Source organism: Piliocolobus tephrosceles, chromosome 2 (assembly GCF_002776525.5).
Source record: "Piliocolobus tephrosceles isolate RC106 chromosome 2, ASM277652v3, whole genome shotgun sequence".
NCBI classification, from domain to species: Eukaryota; Metazoa; Chordata; class Mammalia; order Primates; family Cercopithecidae; genus Piliocolobus; species Piliocolobus tephrosceles.
The window spans coordinates 14,199,299-14,223,483 of NC_045435.1; the positions used below are offsets into that span (position 1 = coordinate 14,199,299).

General features: G+C 33.3%; 1 protein-coding gene across 3 annotated transcripts in view; it reads right to left on the bottom strand.

The window, feature by feature from the left end:
* The window catches only part of EPHA3 (EPH receptor A3), a 358,445-nt gene that overhangs the window by 28,955 nt on the left and 305,305 nt on the right, over window positions 1-24,185 (bottom strand). For all 3 annotated transcript variants that reach the window (XM_023216053.3, XM_023216055.2, XM_023216054.2), the window contains exons 12-13: window positions 18,069-18,130; window positions 15,910-16,119 (exon numbers count right to left, since the gene is read on the bottom strand). In XM_023216053.3, the coding sequence (XP_023071821.2) occupies window positions 15,910-16,119; window positions 18,069-18,130 (272 nt within the window). The remainder of the gene's footprint in view (window positions 1-15,909; window positions 16,120-18,068; window positions 18,131-24,185) is intronic.

Here is a 24,185-nt window from a genome sequence, read left to right on the forward strand (position 1 = left end):
ATCATTGGGTCTACTTTCTCCTTAAGAACTCAGAGAATTAACAAAAGTCAAGCAAAGCTGTATTCATAGGACAAGGGGGATACAGTATCCTAAAAACCTCAATTAAATATCTTATCTCTGTTATAGACACTTGTTATTTTCCTAACTGCCTTTGCTACTTCTCTTTTTCCAGAACCAAATTACTGAAAGCATATAAGTATGTTTTCAGTATTACTGAAAGGATACTTTGAGTATTACTGAAAGTGTATAGGTATACTTATACTGAAAGGATCGTTTCAGTATACTTTCAGTAATACTGAAAGTGTAAAGTGTACTTAAATGGCACTAAAAAGAGGGAAAAAAAGGAAAAAAAGGACTTTTCTGTGCTGAAAACTTTGTACCTATTTAGAAAATATTAGGCCCAGATATTTGTTGCCTTACCGAGGTCTCTAGTTGAAACTAAAATAGAGTCATAAGAAAAAAAAAAAAAACAACAGGTTGCTGACAGTCATGAAAGAGAAGTATATTTATTTGGTTTAATTAAATCAGGGTTAAAAAGAAACACAGAAGAGTTGTTTCATTTTAAGTGTTTCTTCACCATTTTCCAGAGAGAAGAGCGTTGAGATTAACAGAATTTCTTAAAATAGCGATATACGGAAAGGTGATCTTTTTTAGGAAGAACAGAGCCATGTTTCTGTTTAAACTTGGAAGGAGAATCCTCTTTTGCGCCGTTCTAAATGCAGACACAATAACGTTGGAGAGGTTTCTGCTGTGTCGCATGATCGTATCTTCAAGGAAAGCTTCACTCACCTGAATCTCTTAACTTGCCTGGGACTCGTACAGTATGTTCTCTAATGCAGTACATGGTTATAGATTCAACCAAATTATTTCCAGAATACTTTCCAACTAGATATGGTCTATTTGCTTACACTTGTGTAAATCTTATTAAAATGTTTAAAACTTACACAAAAGGGATATATGTTTGGAAAAATGTATAGTAAATTATCTAATAAGAAAAACTTAAATTTTCAATTCTGCTCTTCCGGTTGTGTTTTGTAATTGTTGTAGCCTGCACACACACACACACACACACACACACACACACACACAAACACACACACACACATTATTGTTAGAAAGACAACTTTAAATCTTTCAATGTAGCATACTTGCTGATCAGGTGACCTATACACTATCTTTAACTTTGCACTAATTTTTAACAAAATATTCTGGCTCTTAGCTCACTGTGGCACCTTGGGAAAGTATCATGGCCACATTGTGCAGCAGATACCTGTGAAATGACAAAGGCCTCTTGCTACAAGATTTGCTAGCTTTGGAAATGTAGGTATGGTCTTTTTACTTGTGTCATTCAGGTTTTCGATTTACACTTTCCTTTTCCTTTTTGTCTCTTAACTATATCAAGGGTTCAGTTGCTGCCCTTATGGGAAAGCATGAGGAAGTGGGGCAATCTAATTTATTTTTCATTTGAGTTTGGACATGTTATTACAAACACACAAAAAGTAAGTGGCATTCAATCAGTTCAACAATGAAACCAGGGTGCAGTGCTTTAAATATTTCCTTAATTTATCCAGATACTGCTATCGATCAATTGGTGTACCAGTTCTTTTCCTCGCTGTCCAGATTCCATCCCAGGTCACCGTTAATTGAGCTTATATACTTAGAAGTAAACATATTTATTTTTATTTTTAATGGAAAACTCATATATTTTTATATATGACATCCAATCAATTCATTCTAAAACAAGAGCTGGGACTAATTTAAACTCTTTATTTAGAAGAAAACGTGAATGAGTGTTGTTTCCTTGCCCATTGTTACTGCTGAAGTTCAAAGACAGTTAGGTCTGGAGCAGTGGTGCGGTGCATTCTCTCAGCTCACTGCAACCTCCCCCTCTCAGACTCAAGCAATTCTTGTGCCTCAGCCTCCTTAGTGGCTGGGATTAGAGGTGTGCGCCACCAAGCCTGGCTAAATTTTGTACTTTTAGTAGAGACAAGGTTTTGCCATGTTGGCCAGGCTGGTCTCTAACTCCTGGCCTCAAGTGATCCACACACCTCCACCTACCAAAGTGCTGGGGTTACAGGTGTGAGCCGTCGCACCTGGCCAACAGTTAGCTATTTAGCTCAGAATTTATTCAATATTCATGAAACATTTGGTCTTCTCATTAGAGAATTTTCATTATCTGCTAATACGTAGCTTATTAGACTAATTAGTTTAACTCCAATAATGAAATAATCACAGATTCAAGATCCTCATCTCTTTTCTAGCTAACCATATTGCAAATGACACCATCCATCATTGAGGGAATCAGGAAGAGAATAAAGATGATTGAGAATTATATATTATTATTTAGAAAATTTTGTCATCTGTCATGAATTTATCATATATATAAAGCAACTAAAAAAGTGTCTGCTCCTTAATAGCGTGTTCAATAAATGTTATGCCTGTTCCTTCCTTTCAGTTCCCTTTAATTGATACATTTACTGTTACTGTTGATGTAACAAATGTATTAAATGACACTACTAGGAAAAGCTCACTGTTAGCTACAAAGCAATTCAAATTTAGCAATTAATACTAAATCAGATAAAAAGAAAGTGTTAAAACTTCTCTTATTCTATGGCAAGCAAATAACATCAAGTTGCTCTGGCTTTAAAAATAAAAGAATAATAAAGCAACATGGTACACATTTAATTTGAAGTAAAAAAAAAAAATCAAACTACAGGTGAAATTTCAAACCAGCAAAATGATTACGGAATTTAAGAACAGGTAGATGCATACATTCTCATAAACTCTTTAAATTCTTCATTGTAGTTTCAAACTCTTTGTGTTCAACACTAGTAAAAGTAGTCGTAGTAGTGCCTGTCATATCAACTGCAACAAATAAAAACAGTAAACCCAAACTATAATTTGAAATCATTAAGCTTATGAAAAACTGAACAGATTACAAAGCTGAAGATAAAGAGTATTAACTCACATGAACCTGTGCTCTCCATAAACAATACACATTCACTACAGAGAGCAATTTTCTTTTTTAGGTGTTATCTTGGCAAATGTGCAGTTTAGGCATTCAATAGATGCTCAGTGATCTTAATTGAATTCCCCCTGTGTATATGCTATCTTCCCAAAGACATGGTCTTTCTTCTTGGGAGGCTTTTTTTTTTTTTTTTTTTTTTTTCTGCTTTCTGTAACTGGTAAAGTTCTTATCTGAACATCTTGGTCAAACGTAAACTCTTTGGGTGAACATTTGAGAGTCTTCCAGCAAGAGTTGGTCACTCCATCTTCTGTGATCCCTCCTTCTACTGCGTTACTATCCTGCCTGATCTGGGATGTCCAGAGGAATAACCACCTGCCCCCCTTCACCACTGCATTCCTCCAGTTTAAAATATGTCTTATTTTCGACCTCTGCTGTTTACAACACTTTATTGTTGCAAAAGAGCATGCTGTTCTGTCAAATGAGAATATGATTTATAATTTTGTGGACTTAGCAAAGCAGATTTTACTAAAGATTTCTGATCATTTTGAGCATTTTAAACATGTAGTTCATTTTCAGTTGATAATGAGTTTAGTCTAGTTTTTCATAATATATGTGAATGTGAATGAGCCAATATAAACATAATAGTTTATTTTATTAAATCTTACTGCTTTCTAATGTCCTCTTTTTTCTTATGCTACTATTTAATAGTGTTGTTACATCAATACATTTGAGAAACTCCACAATGATAGTTAATATAAGAGTCACTGAGCATCAACTTTTTTAGAGTATCTATAGAATTATGAAAATATGTCATAAGATGTTGTATGGATTATATGTTTTAGAGTTTGTAGAATGCTACAAAGATTTTCATTTGACTCCATAAACAATACACATTCTACATTGACTCCTTTAATATTAATATTGTAGGTACTTTACCAACCTAAAGCTACAATTAATTAAAGAATAATTTTAGTTTACACACATGGGCATTACCCCTTTGTAGAATGAGGCTAAGTAAACTGTGAAAACATTTAAAAAATTACACAAGGGTAAGACTTATATACTGACTAAAATATCTGATATATTTGTCTTTTAGAGGTATACATTTATGTATGATTTTACTCCATGATGTCTTAATAAGATGAAAATAGAACATCAAAACTAAAGTGGCTATGTTTTAAATTTAGAGCCTAGGGTGGAGGGTGGTAAGTAAGTTCAAGTGTTTAATTGAAACCAAATGAAAATAAAATTGTAACAGGCACACAAGACTTATGATTTGTTGCATTATGTTTGTGATAGCTTGAAGTTCCACATTCCAGGAGGCCTGGTAACAGATGGCTAGTCTGTTGCACATTTGTTCACAAATGGTAATGTAGTCTCTATTGTCCCATGCAACTTGCAGTCCAATATGAACAGGAAGAAATAGAAAGTACCTGAGAGAAACATTTGATCCCCACTCCCATTATTTGCACATGACGGGAAGCTTGTAGGGCAAGGTTTCTTTAGAAGGGCACTGTTGACCTTTCACCCCAGATCATCCTTTGCTGTGACGGCTGTCCTGGGCATTGTAGGATATCTAGCAGCACTTCTACTGCTGTCGTCTAGATTACGTTAGCATCTCCACAGTTGTGACAGCCAAAAATGCCTCAAGACGATACCAAGTATCTTCTGGGGAACAAAATCATCCCCATTTGAGAACTACTGCTTTAAATGTTGTACAATCAGCAAGGCAAAGGAAACCACATGAGGTCTACAAATTATCTGGGATTTTATACAGACTAAGTGAAATCAACTTTCTAGGGATATTATATAGCCCTGTCATAGGCTAGACCTTTACTAATAGAAGAGCAGGGGTCAAGTTCACCAGAGCCAATCTTCCAATACTTGGATTTTGATGGTGTAATAATATCCCTTCTGGGCCGGGCGCGGTGGCTCAAGCCTGTAATCCCAGCACTTTGGGAGGCCGAGACGGGCGGATCACGAGGTCTGGAGATCGAGACCATCCTGGCTAACACGGTGAAACCCCGTCTCTACTAAAAATACAAAAACTAGCTGGGCGAGGTGGCGGGCGCCTGTAGTCTCAGCTACTCGGGAGGCTGAGGCAGGAGAATGGCGTAAACCCGGGAGGCGGAGCTTGCAGTGAGCTGAGATCCGGCCACTGCACTCCAGTCCCGGCGACAGAGCAAGACTCCGCCTCAAAAAAAAAAAAAAAAAAAAAAAATATCCCTTCTGGATTTTTTGTTTTATTTTATTTTCTCCTTTTTTCTTTTTTCCTATCTTTCTTCCTTTTCTTTTTCTTTTTTAGGATAACTTCCTGTTAATTTAAGTTTTGTTAGTAAAGCTTAAAGTCACTTTATAAATTAAGCATCAATTTTTTTATTAAATGGAAGTATCAGTAAACAAGCATTTTATTAAGACACAAGTGCTTACTCCAAGAGCAAACACTGTCTACAGCTACTAAAATGTAAACGTTATTGGCATAGAGAGACACTGAATAAGAGTCCTTGAGGGCCCAATTTGGTTCTGAAATATAGTTAAAAGAAGAAGCTGGGGCAATAAATTTTAATTGAGTCACACTTTACAATAAGACTTGCTGCATTTAAGCTGAGGAGCTGTAGTTCTGAGACTACCAAACTAAAATAAATTGAATATATAGGAGTCTAAGTTTCCTACAAGTAATTCATCACAGAGCTTATGCATATTTCTGTTCTTGATTGTGACCACAAAAATTCCTCTTTCCTTATCACCTCCCACCTCAACAAATTCAAGCTCATATTGCATGAGTATTATTTTTTTCTGGTTTAGAAATTGCTTTCCCAGCTTATATATGTGAAGGACATTTTAAAAATGTAAATGCTTTAGAAGGATGTGCCACATTAGGCATTCAGAATATTATAAAAGCACAGCTAGTTACTATAAAAATTATTTATGAAGATGTGCTTTTTGACCATATTTAAACATTTAAAATGAGGCATTTACTTTTACTGGTCTCTATATCCACATGTAAGTTCCCAAGATATATTTATGTATTTCAGAAAAGCTTCCAATTGCTTGGAGCAAGCCCAGAATCACAGCACATGGAGTGTATCTAAAACCTCAATTTCAGAAAGACCTCCAATTCAAACTTAACAGAATGAGAAGTTAATGTTTGCTCCTTATATCTCCAACACCAAACCTTCAGCCAGTTCCTCCACGTTCTGACTTCTCATCGATGTATAGCTAAGTAACTGAAGGGACAGGGTAAGTTTAGTCATTTGCTCCATTTGGATTCCAAAGTTTAGTAAGAATCAGGAGTCTTGGTTTCTGGGCTCAGTTTTGACCCTCCTATTTAATTTTAGTCAAGTTTCTTAACCTCTCTGCACAGCTGTCTTGTCATTCAAAAACAGGGTCATGGACTATATAACATTTGACTTTACGTTCAGTTTTATCTTACCGCTTAACAGCTTTACTGACTTATGAACCATAGCTCTTTCAACTTTCTATCTTAAACCTACACAAATATCAAGGATGCTGACATTTTCAGTGTTAATTATTTTGGACTCTTAAAGAAGGACTAACTTTGGACTGAATTGCATATCCACATGGTGTCACCTTGATTTATGTCTCTAGAATTCTACAGAAAAGTTAAAGGAGATGAATAAAGTGCTACAGGTAAAGATGCTAGGGATTCTCTGGACAAATGCATTACATAATTGCCAAACTCCACTGCAGGATTAGTTGAGAGTCTAAAACCCTGTCCACTTTGCCTAGAAACAGCAGTTAGATGAGGAATCACACAGTAAGCCTCTTCTTGAAAGATTCTGCATTTCAGTTCCCTAAGCTCAATGAATTTGGACAGTTCAACGAGACATGTGGCTAAAAGCCTGAATTTTTCAGGAGCTTAACTGAAATGGGTTAGGGGGCTTCAAGTTCTGATTTCTAAAGAAAAGGAGTATAATTGTTGAAATCTCTGGATATTGAGGCGTAATATCACATAGCTACCAAATGTTTCTCTAATTATATGTACAAATCTCTGCCTGCCGATTTAGGAAAGGCTTGCTGGTTATAGTTCATATTTCCTGTTTTTGAGCTTTGTCAGGTCATACTTAGAGTGACAAAGGACTTTGGAGAGTTTATCTGAGTAAACCCAAGTAATTGAGTATTTAACCTGGAGAGAAATATTAGCTTCTCAGGTTAAAAGTGGAACTATAGAGATAAATTATTTGGCTAAAAGATTTAGCATCTATCTATTGTCAGGGACTAAAATTCATTCACTGCAGACAACAAGGTGAAGGGTGATCCAAGAAGGCTCCCAGGGGAAGCATCTAGTCTTATCCCCAGTAGTTCAAATCTCAGAGCCACTGAGAGAATAGTTTCAGCAGATGTTGATTGCCACAAGAGATCAGAGATAAACGATCCTTTAGGTAGCAAAACCTCATTCTTTGAACTTTTCAGATCTTTCAACATCATGTGAAATGATTAAGCATTTCTTGAAATACAGGAAAATCTCCATGCTCTAAGTTATTCTATGGCTATCCAGGAAGTAAAACACAAACTCGTAATGCTTATGTTACTTTCAGATTCTCATAAAACAGTGTCAAAACTAAGTAATTTGATGTATGATATCTATCTTCAACAAAAATAACGCAAACATTGGGGTATAAGTCCATGTGTGTGTGTGTGTATATATATATATCCACATATATATACACACACACATATATATATCCTAATATGAATCTGGCTTTTTAAAAAGTCCAATGAGGTTTTAAATGTTCAATTTTGTATTTTTTATATATATTCAATCTCTAATTTTTAATATCTCTAATTTTTTTTTTTTTTCCTGAGATGGAGTCTCGCTCTGTCACCCAGGCTGGAGTGCAGTGGCCAGATCTCAGCTCACTGCAAGCTCTGCCTCCCGGGTTTACGCCATTCTGCTGGCTCAGCCTCCCTAGTAGCTGGGACTACAGGCGGCTGCCACCTCGCCCGGCTAGTTTTTTGTATTTTTTAGTAGAGATGGGGTTTCACCGTGTTAGCCAGGATGGTCTCGATCTCCTGACCTCGTGATCCGCCCGTCTCGGCCTCCCAAAGTGCTGGGATTACAGGCTTGAGCCACCACACCCGGCCTAAAATCTCTAATTTTTAAAAACGTTACAGTAATTCATTTCAAAGTCTGAACTTGTAGCACTCTGAACACAATTTTTTTTTAAGAAGCAACGGTAAATTAGTAGAAATGTAGCAGAGGATACTGACAATTGGCAATTAAGATGATAGGAATAATGTTAAATTCATTCTAATAATTGTTTTGAGATAAGGTCTCACTCTGTTGCCCCAGCCTAAAGTGCAATGGTGTAATCAAGGCTCACTGCAGCCCTGACCTCCTGGACTCAAGTGATCCTCCCACATCAGCCTCCTGAGTAGCTGGGACTAGAGGCATGCATCACCAATAGGAAATGAGGACTAGTCACCGTTAGCTTGACATTTAGTCTGAGCTAAATTGTTAATCTAATGATTTAAACTGCCTTCCTGCAAGGTGGGCCTCTTGGAATCAGGGCAATTATTAAAATTATTTTATTCAATTGAAAATTAGTGAAAGCAAAATTAATGTTTCTTTAGCCTCAATATTTGCTCCTTCCTTCAAACCCATTTTCTGCTCTAGTGTCATTTTACCACCCATTTCTCTGATCATCCTATATAAAATTGCATTCTCCATAGACTGTCTGCATTCTTCATTTTACTTTCCTGCCTTTACTTGTGTGCTCCTGTGTTCCACTTCACAATTATAGTTTTAATTTTTCACCACATAAATCTGGATAGTTGTTTTTTACATGTTTAAATGTTCATGCTACTCATCTCTCTGAAATAGATGAGTAGAAAGTACTAGACTTTCCATTAAGTTTTGATTCAACATTGATCACTGAAATCACTGAACCTTTGAGAGTTTTCTAGTTATTGAATAAATGGTTGTATTTTCTGATGCTACATGCAGGCATATTCATACTGATCATAAGAAGGGAGGCAATAAATTCATCATTGACTTTTTTTTGTTCACAGCTTAAAATACTTTTACGATATGAAGGACACAAATTAGATATTTTGTTATTACCTTTTTCATGTAGGTATAAGTGACATGTGACTATATTACTTATCAAATTCATATGTGTCTTTTGTATTATACCAATTTTGATATGCATAGATTTTTAGTTCTTGAAAACGTTACAGAACAAAGCCTCCTGTTTTCTGTTATTTATGTTCTTAGATTGGAGTTACCAATCCTTAAATGAAGGATTATCCTTAAAATGAAATCAAATAAAACAAAGTTGTACTAGAATATATCTGGTATCAATGTGACAGAGTCACAGATCTAAAAAGTGAAATAAATCATTATGTAAAAGAAAATGTTCTAACAAAATCCAGTTAGTATGTACTAAGTAGGCAACTTCAGAATAGAAATGAAAAAGAAAACAAATCTAATAATGGGGAATATAGCCAAGGACAACTCAATTTGTTTTCTCAAATTTTTCAACTCAGTTTATGTGGTAATTATGCTCCCAAAATGAACTTAAGGACATAGGAAGAATTGAAGTGACGGATTACACAACATCTAAATAAGATAAAAGTCTGTATTTTCAGTAACTTGATCCTGTATAAAACAGAAAATTAAACATTACCATATTGGAATTTAGGATTCCATGTATTTCAACATATGAATATAGAAATGTTCATCTATATAGATGCATGAATGCATATATGCAAAAATACTAACCAGTTGAAAATAAAATTTCATAAGAGCAAAGATTGAAAAATCATTCAGGGGCAAACTGTCCTACAACAGTGTCATGATTCTGTTAGAATGAAGTAAAGTAAATTAGTAGACCCAGGGCAAAAATACAACAAACATGTTATAATTATACTTTCAAAGTCACATGATGAGAAACCAAAGGAAAAGAATTCGTTTTTTTTTTTTTTTTTTCAGACACAAAACTTCTTTGATGATTTAAATTTGTGGATCTAAATGCTCTAATCATATCCATCCCAATGAAGTCCATGGACTTTCAAGATGATTTGGCAGCTTTGGTGTGCAGCTGCAGTTCTGCTTTCAAGGCTACTTCTTTAAAATACATTATAGCACATAAAACTATGCCATAGTGTAGATTTACACCGGTGAATAATGACAAAAAAATTCATTTAGTTATTAAGGGGCTTTCGTCCCTGTAAAGTATCCTTAACAGTGGCTTTCAATGTGTCATCCAAGCATCTATGTGGGTCCCCAAGAGCATTTTAGGGGTCCACAAGATAGAAACTATTTTCATAATAATACTGAAACTTCACAGCCTTATTCATTCTGAACATCCCATGAGTGTACAGTGGAGTTTTACAGGCATTACATGATGCATAATAATATTGTATAATGGAAAACATCAACATTTGTAATTTCTGCATAACACAGTAGTGAGAAATGAGAAGAAATAACAAGAAGTGAGTATTGGGGGAAAAAGAAATCTGATTCCCTACACAATATCCTTATGTAAAAGGAAAAACAAACATAAAAGTGTATAGTACTGTCTTAGCTGACCCATTCATATCAGGCACACTACTGACAACATAAGGAAGGAAAGCTTGTGATACACTCAAAAAAACACAGTGTGAGAAAATATCTGAGTGTCTGATAAATTAAGTTTTGAGCTAAGGTGTTCCCTCAACTCCTCAAATACTCTTCAAAGTTTAAGAAGTTTGAAATACATAAATAGATTATATAATTTCTATACACTCCTCTATCCTGCCTCTCACAGAGATGTTTTAAAACGAGAGCGACAGACATTCCATGCTCTATTCTTTTCTACTGACATTGATTGAAATGCCCCTCATAATTCTTCAGTGCAACTACACTCTATCTACAGGCAATAGCTTTCAGAGGATCAACCAGGAAAGGGTCATTGCACTGAGGCACCAAATCTTAATCTCTAGAAACTTCAGACACTAGATGAACTGCGTTAAATGTTATTAATGTGACTGACTTTTTAATGCAGATTAACCAGGATTTGTTATCTAAAAGGAATGCCTCAGCAAATTGTTTTGAATGGTGAACTTGTTTTCCTGAAATAACAATAATCAGAGCACACTAAATCAAATAACCAAGACTGATGTCTAAGCTGGGTTTACTGCTTTGGGTTAACAAACAAACAGAAAATATATGCACAAAAATATAATCTTTTTTTTCTTTTTCTCATTTTAAATTTATTATTATTTATTTATTTTTTGAAAAAGGGTCCCGCTCCATTACCAGGCTTTAGCCCATTGCAGCTTCAACCTCCTGGACTCGAGTGATCTTTTCACCTCTGTCTCCCGAGTACTTGGGACCACAGGTGAGTGTCTCCCTGCCTGACGAATTTATGTTTTTATTTTTATTTATCTATTATTATTATTATTATTGTTATTATTATTGAGATGGATTCTCACTCTGTCCCCCGGGCTGGAGTGCAATGGCACAATCTAGGTTCACTGCAACCTCCACCTCCCAGGTTCAAGCAATTCTCATGCCTCAGCCTCCCAAGTAACTGGGATTACAGGTGTATGCCACCACATCCAGCTAATTTTTGTATTTTTAGTAGACATGGGGTTTCACCATGTTGGCCAGGCTGGTCTCGATCTTCTGACCTCAGGTGATCCACCTGCTTTGGCCTCCCAAAGGGCTGGGATTACAGGCATGAGCCACTGCACCCAGCCTATATTATTTTAATATATAAAAACATATATAGTATTTATATATAATATATATTTTTATTTATATATAAATATATAATATATAATATATAAATATAGAGATATATATACATAAATACTATATATATTATTTATATATATATATTTTTTATTTTTTTACAGAGATGAAGTCTTGCTATGTTGCCCAGGCTGGTCTCAAACTCCTGAGCTTAAGAGGTCTTCCTGCCTCAGCCTCTCAAAGTGTCAAGATTATAGGCGTAAGTCACCCCACTCTGCTTATCGAGACAAGATTTTATCTCAGTCAAGCCTATATCACAAAATACTACTTGCTTAAAATTTTTTGATTAATAGCATCAGTCATAATTTAGCTTTAAATATAATTCCAAAAGAGAAATTCCCAAAACATTCTGTGCAATATCAGCATTCCTGGAGTAAGTATACATTTATTTCCAAAAGGAAAACTTAGAATGCTGCCTCATTTAGCTGTTTGGTGTATTTGTTTTTTTAAAAAATTGAAGTCCTATTACTTTATAACCATACCTCATATTTAGAGTAAACTATAAACTTATTGTACTAAATAAGGCCTATTATGGGAGATTAAATCAACGATGTCTAAATTACTCTAGAAATGCACATGCAAATTACAGCTTCTCGGAAGAAAGCCAGGACTCCCGTGGATCATTTGAGAGAGTTCCAAGTAAATACAAGGATGAACACTGAAGAACTCGAATCTGCTATTTATTGGTAGTGAATGAGCCTATTTGTTCAGTGTGTTTTTAAGAATCTTCAGAGACTGAAACAGAAATGCAAAGAGCCTGTTGCACTTTTATTTCAGAAACGTTAAAGAGCAATTTCCATACCATACCTTTCTTCTAACATTAAAGAGGTCCTGACAAAGCAACAATCAGTGTAACTGAAACATTTAGAGTTAACCCACTGTGTTCTCCATAGTATGAATCATCTAAAGTTGGACAAATGTTTCTTTCCAGTTCCTGCCAGAGAACCTATTCTTTTGAGTATCCTGGCAATCAAGCCTACTTATAGGGACAGAGATGCTCTCATGTAATAATTTAATATGGGGCCGGGCACAGTGGCTCACGCCTGTAGTCCCAGCACTTTGAGAGGCTGAGGCAGGTGGGTCACCTGAGATCAGGAGTTTGAGACTAGCCTGGCCAACATGGAATAACCCTGTCTCTACCAAAAATACAAAAATTAGCCAGGTGTGGCAGCAAGACCCTGTTATCCAAATAACTTGTGAGGCTGAGGCATGAAAATTGCTTGAATCTGGGAGGTGGAGTTTGCAGTGAACCGAGATTGCATCACTGTACTCCAGCCTGGGAGAAACAGTGAGGCTTCATCTCAAAAAAATTAATTAGTTAATTAATTAATAATTTAATATGGCATAGAAATTAGAACCCGACTGAATAACCAGAAATTTAACATTTCAAATAAAGTGTTTTATCAAATAGTTTTTATTAAATAGTTTTTATTTATCCTAAAGGTATTTTTCTTGTATAATAAGATTGTTGTAACAAGGACAATGTAAGTAAGCGTGACACTTTTCATGGACTATTAGAAGTACTTATGTCATGACAGATTAAGATGGATAGCCTTAGAAAAAGGGTAGAAGTGAGTAGAATGAAATACACTCCTTAAGACAATAAGTATCCCTTGTTGCATATAGTGTCTACTGAACTGATAGTTCAGTGATTAAAATGATGCTTTGTTGCAGATACATTGGCTAATTTTTCTGGTGATCAGAGAAGGAGAACTCAAAAGCACTGTTGAGGTATTTATCCCGTGTTTTGCAATTTCATCAAGTGTTCAGAGCTATGTAATTGTAATCACTTGTAAATTTAATTCAACTAGCTACAAGATACAAAATTTCTCTTAATTTGTCATGCTCTTATCCATCTGAATTGTGTTTGTAAGAAAAACATTTTTGTGTAGGACACATTTTAAGTGTCTAAGGGCTTTACAAAAATACTCAGATTTTTAAAAAAATATTTAGATTCATGAACAAAGTAAATTCACTATGAGGTATATTTGAAAATTGGAAAAATAAAAAGGGTTTATTATTAAAAGCCATTGAGAGAGTCCTAGCTCCTATATCAATGCATCTAGACATATCTCAACAGCATTGTGCCATTGTTATTTAGTGGTTCTATTATTGTGGCTTTACTTGAGGATGAAATGCTACCTGGCATTTTAGGTTCTTTATTATATATAGCATGATATGCATGCCATGTGACAATTTTGATTATTGGAGTTCTCGAGTGATTTACAAATAGGAAGAGCTTTTTTAAAAAAAAAAATCAGGAATAAACTTTTAAAATTAGATAATAAGAAAACAGCAGAAGACTACCATCTTTGGAACCACCCATTCACTTGGCTGATGAGAATATGGAGAAAGATACTGCCATTAGGAGAGAAAAGTGATAAAAAACTATAGCAAAGACAATTGGGCAATATATATGCCAAAAACTCTCACATATTTGTACACGTTTTGATCCTGTAACGTTAATTATATAGAAGTATCCCAAAGAGGTAATCATGGACAGACACGAAATAGATATCATGACATAAAAGTATCATTCATAATATGAAAATATTGTAATTCTGCCCAATTACTAGTGCTTTAATTAAAGTATGTACATGAATATAGTATTAGACATTATGAAATACTGTAAAAATATTTAATCATCTGGAAAATTATGTATTTTATATTTTTAAGTTAAAACAAGGCAGATAAAATGGCATTGATTTACACACAAAGTGCTGAATTTATTGGTATGTTGAAATCATTTTATATATCAGTATATACAGCATAATCTCATTTTTGTAACTTTATGCCAAAAGAAGAGTTATTTACTTGTGAAATTTTATTTAAAAAATCGAAAGGATAAATTTAAAATGCTAATAATTACGTTTGTGTAGTATTAATAGTAATGCTTATCAGACATTTACTTGTTGTTTATCTATATTTTCTAAGTTTTTATCATGGAAAGGATTTTCTTTAAAGAAAAACTTAAAAATTAGCTGGGGCTGGTGGCCCATGCCTGTAATCCCAGCTACTCAGCAGACTGAGGAGGGAGGATCACTTGAGCCCGGGAGAATCACTTGAGGTCAGCAGTCTGAGGCTGCTACAATGAGCCATAATTGTGCCACTGCACTCCAGCCTGAGTGACAGAGTGAAACCCTGTCTAAAAAACAAAAAACAAACACAAAAGAAAACAGCAACAGAAAAGTTCACAAAAAATTCAAATACATTTTGAATTAAATGGATGCAAATTAAAACATACACATTCAATTAATCCTGATAATAATAAAATTAATGATAATACCTAGTTTTATCAAGAGTGTAGTAAAGTGTGCTTTCAAAATAGTCACATAATCTTTGACACAAAACATTCGTTTTTAGGAATGTATCATTAGAAAATCATGAGGCTCATAACAATTATGAATGCAAGCAGATCATTTATACATTTGTATCAAATATGAAAAAACTAAATATAATAATTTGCTCACTAAGTAGGATTTGCTTTAAAAAAAGATAAAACAATATAGAACACAGCAACCTACTAAACATCAAAATTTAAAGATTATTTATTGACAATGAAATATATTCAGGAAGTGTACTGGTATGGAGAGAAATGGCATACAATTGTATTATGAATAATTATATTTAAATAATATATTCATGAACATGTTTGTATGTAAGAGTATGAAGAAAAATTTGGAAGAATTGACTCACAATCTTATAAATGTTTTCTGTGGATGCACGATTATGGACAACTTTCCTTTATACGACTGTTTTGACATTTTTATAGTAAAAATAGGTGTTACTTATTAAACATTGATTTGAAAGTGTTTCAAAATGATATGTAGTGGGATAAGGTCCTGAGAATTTATCTAATCTGCTAACTCAGGGTGACTCAACCATGGTGAAAAGATGGGTACATTTAAAAATATCAAGATTTGAGGAATGAGAGAATCCTGCTTTTGGTGGGGAATATTAAACTAAGGTATAGAATTTCAGAATTAAAATCATTAAATGCTAAAACAGTGACCATCTATTCACCCAGAATAAATAATAATATTTTAATTTTAAGATATGTTTTCTTTGTGAAAAACATAATCGACAACACATTTTGCGTCATGATTTCTACTTATTTACAAATCAACATGATACAAGATGGAAAACAACGATATAAGAGGAGAAAATCTGAGTTACTCACTCTTGTTGTATAAGCAGCTTCTGGGTCATCCTCTAGGACACGCGAAAGTCCAAAATCAGACACCTTACACACCAAGTTACTGTTGATCAAGATGTTCCGAGCAGCGAGGTCTCGGTGAACATAGCCCATATCTGACAGGTACTTCATGCCAGATGCTATCCCTCGAAGCATCCCCACTAGCTGAATGACAGTAAACTGGGCATCGTGTTTCTGTGAAGCAGTTCAAATGTACAATTAAGATATGTTCCTATTTCTTAAAGATGTATCTTTATTGGTTAAAATGTCACATATTGAATATTGTAACAAGACTGACTATACACACTTTAGTCCTAAGCACTCAAGACAAAGATATGTGGCTAATAGATACAAGGCTGAAACAAAGTAACACAGTGGCTATGTTATCAAATACTTTGTAACAGGAAGTATCTTAACATTCTTTGACTTCAGTTTAAAAGCAAGGACTTTCTTGGTGCTTAAGTGACAAAAAAGCTAACTCCTCCTCAGGCTCATTAAGGTTAAGAACAACAAAATGAAATGAATCTTGTGGCTAGTTTAGGTTGATATTTAATTGTTTGATTGAATTTTTATTTCCCCTTCTTTGTTTCCTGAAATTTTATGAATCGTTTCAAATAAGGTAGATGCTACGTTTTTAAACATTATCATAAATAATTAGCTCATAATTAGTCAAAAATATTTATTGGATATTTATTTTTCTACCCACCTCTGAATTGCAGGTCACAAAATAGAAAGCAATAAGAAACTAAATCACATAATGCAGCTTCCAATCTAATTTAATCTTGGATTAAAATAGAAACACAAGGTTTAAAATGTATAGATAATGTATTAATATAAAAATTCCATTTATTACAAACAATAATTTTGAAATAATATTTATCATAATATTTTAACTCACTTGATTTTGAAAATGTTTATTTTTGAAATAACAATTGTGAAAATAATTGCTATTAAAAGTTTTATTTGGCTAATGGATTTTAATATAAAGCATATCCTTTCTCACTCTTAGAAAATTTAAAATTTTCTTCCATGATTATGAATGATACTACATATTTTATCTATTTATCTATCTGTCATCTACATATCTCAATTTATATAGCACCAAAAGCACCTTAAGGACAGGGCCTATGTCTTTTCTGATACCCTGCAATGACTGGTAATTGGTATTGTCTTGAAATTCATAAAATTGTTCAACATAATATTTGTTGAAATAGACGTAAATTTAATGTATACACTTTCTTATGGTGAAATATAGTATGTCAAAATATGGCCGGGTGCTGTGGCTCATGCCTGTAATCCTAGCACTTTGGGAGGCTGAGGAGGGCGGATCCCTTGAGGTCAAGAGTTCTAAACCAGCCTGGCCAACATGGTGAAACCCCATCTCTACTAAAAATACAAAAATTAGCCAGACGTGATGGTGGGAGCCTATAATCCTTGCTATTCGGAAGGCTGAGGCAGGAGAATCACTTGAACCCAGGAGGTGGAGGTTGCAGTGAGCCGAGATCGCACCATTGCACTCCAGCCTGGGCAACAAGAGCAAAACTCCATCTCAAAAAAATATAGATAGATAGATAGATAGATAGATAGATAGATAGATAGATAATAGATAGATAATTGTATAAAGCTTACCAATCTAATGAATTAATATACATATCTAACACCAAAATGATACCTCTAAATTGAAACTATATATACTTTAGTATTATAGCACATGCTTATTTTCTGAGTAGACAGCACTATTTGGAAAGTAGATGGTCTGTCTTATATCAGACTGTGATTAAATAATTTTATCAGACTGAGATTACTTAAAATAAAAAAGAGACTTTCTGTCTTACATCAGTGGGTTTTATTACTTGCTTTAGGATTCTTTTTTATTTTTATTTAACGAGTGTGAATCTTGGCAGTACAAAAAGACTCTTTTGAAGAAGAATTCACAAATCTGTTTTAAAAATATAAACCATTAACATATGAACGCTGCAAAATAAAGGTGCAATTTTACAGCCCTCCTCTGTCTATTTAGCCTCAGAAAATTTCAGTTTTACTTTAAACTTCAATTACCGAATCGCTTGGCGCAATGTTGGAGGGTGTCTCTAACCTTTTCAGCCATTTATTCATATATATGTATGTGTGTGCATCTTACTTACACGTAAGAAACTATCCAAGGAACCATTTTCCATGTATTCTGTGACAATCATAACTGGCTTACCTAGGTATACAGTAAATAATGAATAATAATCAGTACAGTTCAACAAGTGTTACACAATGAGCATATATAATACAGTTGGATACACCTGATGATTATAGAGATGTAAGAACTTCACCTGTCTTCCAATTTTTAAAAAGTTGCAGTTAAAAGCCCTAGGTTTCATGAGAAAATAAAACTTTAAAAACCACAAAAATTGGAGAAGATTGGTTTCCAGAACAAAGGCCCATGACCAATAGTATCTAAATTGGTTTAACAGGTCTTTCGAGTAAAGAAAAAATATGCCCCTTTCCTCTCTTTAATGAAATTCTCACTAATCTTCAATACCAAATATTTCTGCCATCAAGCCCAAGATAACGTTAGGAATTTAGCATTTATTTATTCTTTCTATGGGTATTTATATGCGCTATGTGTGCTCACACACACATATACGTGTAGGGCACTGTGGTAGGTATTCTCTTTTGTACTGCTTAGTGGGGAGCAAGTAGATCAACATTTCTGCCTTTATGGATTCCACACATGAGTTCTACAAAACAATTCAGAATAGCAGTTATAATTATTTACCATATTTGATTAACACTTAAAAATTATGAAATCAATGCTATGTTTAAATGGAAAATAAAACTGAAATTAAGATTACTATTGGCAGTAACTTGTAATAACCATTTTGCAAATATGTAGCCTAAAATACCATGGAACCTTTAACCCAGCATTTTACTGTATTTAAATAGTAGTAATTGTGCATATGATATTGGTGTAATTAATTTATCTATTAACATATTAAGTATTATTATTTCCATTTTACACATGAGAAAACGGAGACACAGAGGTTAATTAACTTGCTGGGCATCATACACCTAATGAGTTATAAAGCTAAAAGTCACAACCTGAACACACTATGCTGTTGCTTTAGGAAACTGATAATGAGGGAAAAATGTAACATATGAAAAAAGCATCAGACACAAAGGTGCTAAGTATACTGGATACATAGAGCTATGAATACAACAAACCTTCCACTACAGATAATGATTTAGTCAGTTATTGCATGTTAAAGCTTTGCATGATTTTAAATTAAAATGATGACCTGAAGACTGTAGCACGTTAGACAATTGTTACAGCTTAATATTATGCAAAGTTGAAAACACAATTCTATATACATTATGGTAACAACTAGGAAGATTATGTAAAACTAACATTTTAAAAAGAAAAATACCAAAAAAAGGATGTTTTGATATAAAGTAAATTGCATTAGGTACTTGACATTTGTTATATCACTTAATCCTCACAGCTTACTTACGCTTTAGCAATATGCATTATTCTAATTTTACTGATTCCTACCCAGAAAACATTGTAGGTTTAAGCAACTTGTTGAGGTAATACAACTAGAGAGTAGTCAAGCAAATTTTAAACATGACCACCTCTAATTTCAAAACCTATACATATTAACACACTGTAATTCCCTTACTTTATTATTGTTATAACACTATTTTAGTTATAAGTCCAGCATTTTACAGGAAGGAAAATCACTCCTTTTCCAAGTCCAGAAGACCTGAATTGAGTCCTAATTGAGTACTGCTGAAAACTCATGAGCAAATAACAAATTTTAAACAAACATTAATGTACATCTAACTGTATAACACAATTTTAATTTTTCCTTGTATGTGTCTTATTTATCATGAGGTTAGTTTGCATTCTGATGCTAGAAAATACATTCCTTTTCTTGATTTTTTCCTTTCATGTGTAAAAACTCTAATTTATACAGAATGTAAATTATGAGTTAGCATCATGAAGGTTATACTTTATATTCAGTAATTTGAATTTATTCCAGGAATTATGTCTTATTTATTAAGAAAAAATCTATTTCAATTCTATAGTTTCTGAGATAATTTTTATACATGTTAAAACCATTTGATACATTGATCTGCTTTCCATTAAGACACTGATTTATGTTTTTAAGGCACCATATAACATCTATCTAGTTAATGTAGTAATATCTGAAAAATTGCTTCAGTTAAAACCTTGAGCCCCCGGAACTTGCTTTATCAAAATTCCAACTAAACTTTGATGAAAAAATATTCAGAAAGAAAGGTAAGATTCACCATTTCCTTGAAAACTTAGATTTCTCGTGAATTAGTATCAGATGCTTAAAGACTTTTTGATTCTAGATGCCGGGCCTGAAATGAAATGGATGAGTAAATGAATGAATGAATAAAATCCTGCATATGTGTGCTTTCTGTAAATCTCCATCAGTTTCTGTCTTTCCTCCTTCATACAGTGCTGGGAGGAATGATATGTTACCAAAATTCAATGCATACTTCAAATGCAGTCACAGATATTTTGCCTCACACCGCCAACTCTCAATATCATTGGCCAGTTACTGCATTTTTATACTACTCAGACCTTTGCTTATCACTCCTTTCCTTCTGGCTCCCAGCATTATGACCATTTCATTTCTCATTAGCATGTCTAGTGGAATGTTTGGGAAATGAAATAAAAGTAGCTGAAAAATCAAACCAGTCAATTAAGTCAAAGCCCCATGACCATTCAGAAATCAGATCAGCTTGCATTTAACTCTATCATTCAGGTATTTGTAAACACATCAGTTAAGATGGACAAGTCTGAAAATGTGGTTTGAATTATGTTCAAAGATTCTACAAACCAAATGTACAAAGAGTAAACAGAATCACAAATATTCTACCTTGGAAAACAGTATCTTGACTTAAGAGTTTCCCTTTAATTGTGATTTTGATTATGATAAATAGGATTAAAGAAAAAAGAGATTTCAGTAGTGGCGAGAACTAGTTCTAACATACATTAAATGTGGTGGGAAATTATTTATAAAATGCCAGCTCATCTGCACATTATGCCATGTATTTGTACTCAAGTTTGCATGCTCTTTCAGGTCTATTTTGATTTACAAATGACACAGCTTCCTCAAGACAAAGCCTGTATCATTTGCTGCTTTCAGAAAACCCAAAACACATCTGGATATACATACTAAACTCAATGAAAGTACTGTTCTATGACTTGTTGAAATGAAACCATCAAAAATGAGCAATACAAAATTTGCAGTGGAGTTTTACTTTTGTTCTCAAGTTGATTTATGAGTATAGATAAAATGGTGATCTTTCACAATTGTAGAGTAAAGGGAAGCAAATCAGTCTGTTAGAATCAGTTCCTTTTCCCAGCTATCCCCAGTGGCTCAGAGCTATTACTAATCATTGAATCGCTGCTTGATGACAGAAGAAATGTGATTCAAAATGTCTAGGAATTCCAGATTCAGCACCAGCTGTTTTACCACAACCTTCTCAATCACATGTCTTATAAAGAGTGTATATGTGTATATATATATATGCATATGTATGTGTATATATTAATAAATATATATTTTTATTTGTTTTATAAATAAAAATAAATAAAAATATAAATATAAAATTTTATATTAAATATATAAACATTTATATAAAATATAAAAAATATAATATATAAATAAATAAAGATATAAAAAATAAAAGTATTTTATTAATATAAATATATACACATACATATGCATATATATACATATACAAAGAGTCAGTCATAAAGATATTTTCTTTGAAATTTTCTAACACATTTTGTTTCCTAGATTAAAATATTTTCATTCAAAAATAAACTGTTTATCAGATATTGAAACATGAAATATTTACATTTAATAATTTCAAATGGAAATGCTATCAACTCCCTATTAACAACAATAATTGGGTCTAACATTTTACCTCTTATTTTCAAAAGGATTGAACACACTCTAATGAGGGTAAATTATAAAATTCAAACTTTTGACCTCAGCCACTAGCAATCCATATAATCAGTGTCAAGATGGAAGGAAAAAAAAAAAAAAACAAACGGGAGACGGAAAGTTGAAAAAAATTGACAAAATTTGCCTATTTCCAGGAAAGAAGATTTGAATCATCTTTGATGAGAATAAAAAATGTTTCATAGATTTTCACATATTATACCTAATTGATAACAATATTGTAATGAATATTGAACTGAAATATTGAAATGAAATATTGAACTGACTTAGGGTATTTTTTCTGTGAGTTTCTCATTAAATCATTGTAAAAGTACAGGACAATGTCTTCCAAATTCCATTTTAATCAAGACATTATTCTGCGGAAATGACCCCTATTACGTCTATGAGTTAATGAGAGCAGAGCCCAAGCCCATTTGTCTGTAGTTCTAAATCCAACACCTATCAGTGTGCCAGTTACAATTGATCAAATTAGGTCTATAATTTCAGACTGGCCAGGGATAATCTCTCTCTTCAAAATCAGGATGAGAAACACTTTCTCCAAGACTTCCTTAACCAACAGTACTCTATCAGTCCTAACACATAGAATGCTTTACATTTGGCTGCTTGAAAAATATTTTTATTTATTTATGTTTAACTTGAAACAAAATTTAACATCTTCAAAGATAACAACTAATCTACTGTCCCTTACGCTAGTTAGACCTGAGTCATGCGGTAAGCACAACAATGTAAGTCATACAGTAAGTGGAAAGAATGTACATAGTGATCTGAATATGTTGTTTGATTTTATAAAATGTTTTTTTCTCCTTTCCCAGCTTTCTACCTTTTATTTATTTGCTTGCCTAATTTGAAAAGTTTATTAAAAAAAAAAAACAACAGGATTTCAAGAATATCAGTGAAGACTATCATTATTAGAGTGCTCAAAATAATGCAAATAAAGGAGCTGATTTATTTGCAAAAGCCAAAAAAAAAAAAAAAAAAAAGGTTTAAGATTTCCTGTACAATATTGAATTGAAATAATAATAACAGGATTTTTGTTTTTTCTTGAAAAGAAATGTTTTTAAAGTTTTACTATTAAATGTGACGTTTGTAGGTTTGTTTGTATTTGTTTGGGGGCTGTTCACATACCTTTATCAGGAATACACATTTTCTATGTATGATGTGCAAATAAAAAATTAAAATTAAAATACTTTTTTTTTGCATTTATTAAGATAGAACGTTCTGATTACCTATTAATGTTATGAGTTTTTAGAATTGTTAAATACAAAACCAACTTTTCATACTTGGAATAAACTACACTTTAGAAAGAATGTAATATCTTTTTTGATACACTTTCAGATATGGCTTCACAATCATTCTAATGTTATAAAATTTTTGTTTATGCATTACAATAATGTTGTTATACATTCTGATAATAGCTGTATAGTTTGGTATCAAGATATTACTAGCCTCAGGATTTAGATGTGATACTTTTTCTCCCTTTCTGAAAAGGTTGTGTAAGACCACAATTACTCATACAGCCACTAAACTAGTGCAACATCATATTTCTTCTTTCTCTAGAATATTTACTGTATATGTAAACTAGTGCTCTTTGGGCACATGCAAATCGCATTATAACAAATTTTGTAGGTTGATCTTAATTTTTCAAAAATATCAGAAAACCATCTTATCCATATAAATGAGAAAAATACACAATGCCATACTTTTTTATAAGTCAAAATGGCCAATTCATCCAAGGGACATAAGTGGACAGTGATGAAGAAGCAACAAAAGCTGTTTAAATATGTAAAAATAACATTCCCTGTCTTGTATTTTTCTAATATATGGAGCAGTGATTTTTATAATTTTGTTGATGTGGTTAGACAGTCATGTTCTGAACTCATTTAACAATTTGTAGCAATGAATGCATGATAAAACATGGGTCATTAGGGTTTCCAAAAGTTGTTATCCTAACAAACTATCTCTGTAAATTACTAGTAAAGTAAGTACAACATATGTATTCTCTTTTAAGATGACATGAAGTGTAGTACACTTGAGATAAATTCAGAATATTTTGAGAGAGAAACAGACAGAATATAACAAGAATTTGGCATTGTTGGCCGGGCGCGGTGGCTCAAGCCTGTAATCCCAGCACTTTGGGAGGCCGAGTAGGGCGGATCACGAGGTCAGGAGATCGAGACCATCCTGGCTAACCCGGTGAAACCCCGTCTCTACTAAAAAATACAAAAAAAAAAAAAAAAAAAAAAAAAAAAAAAAAAAAAAAAAAAA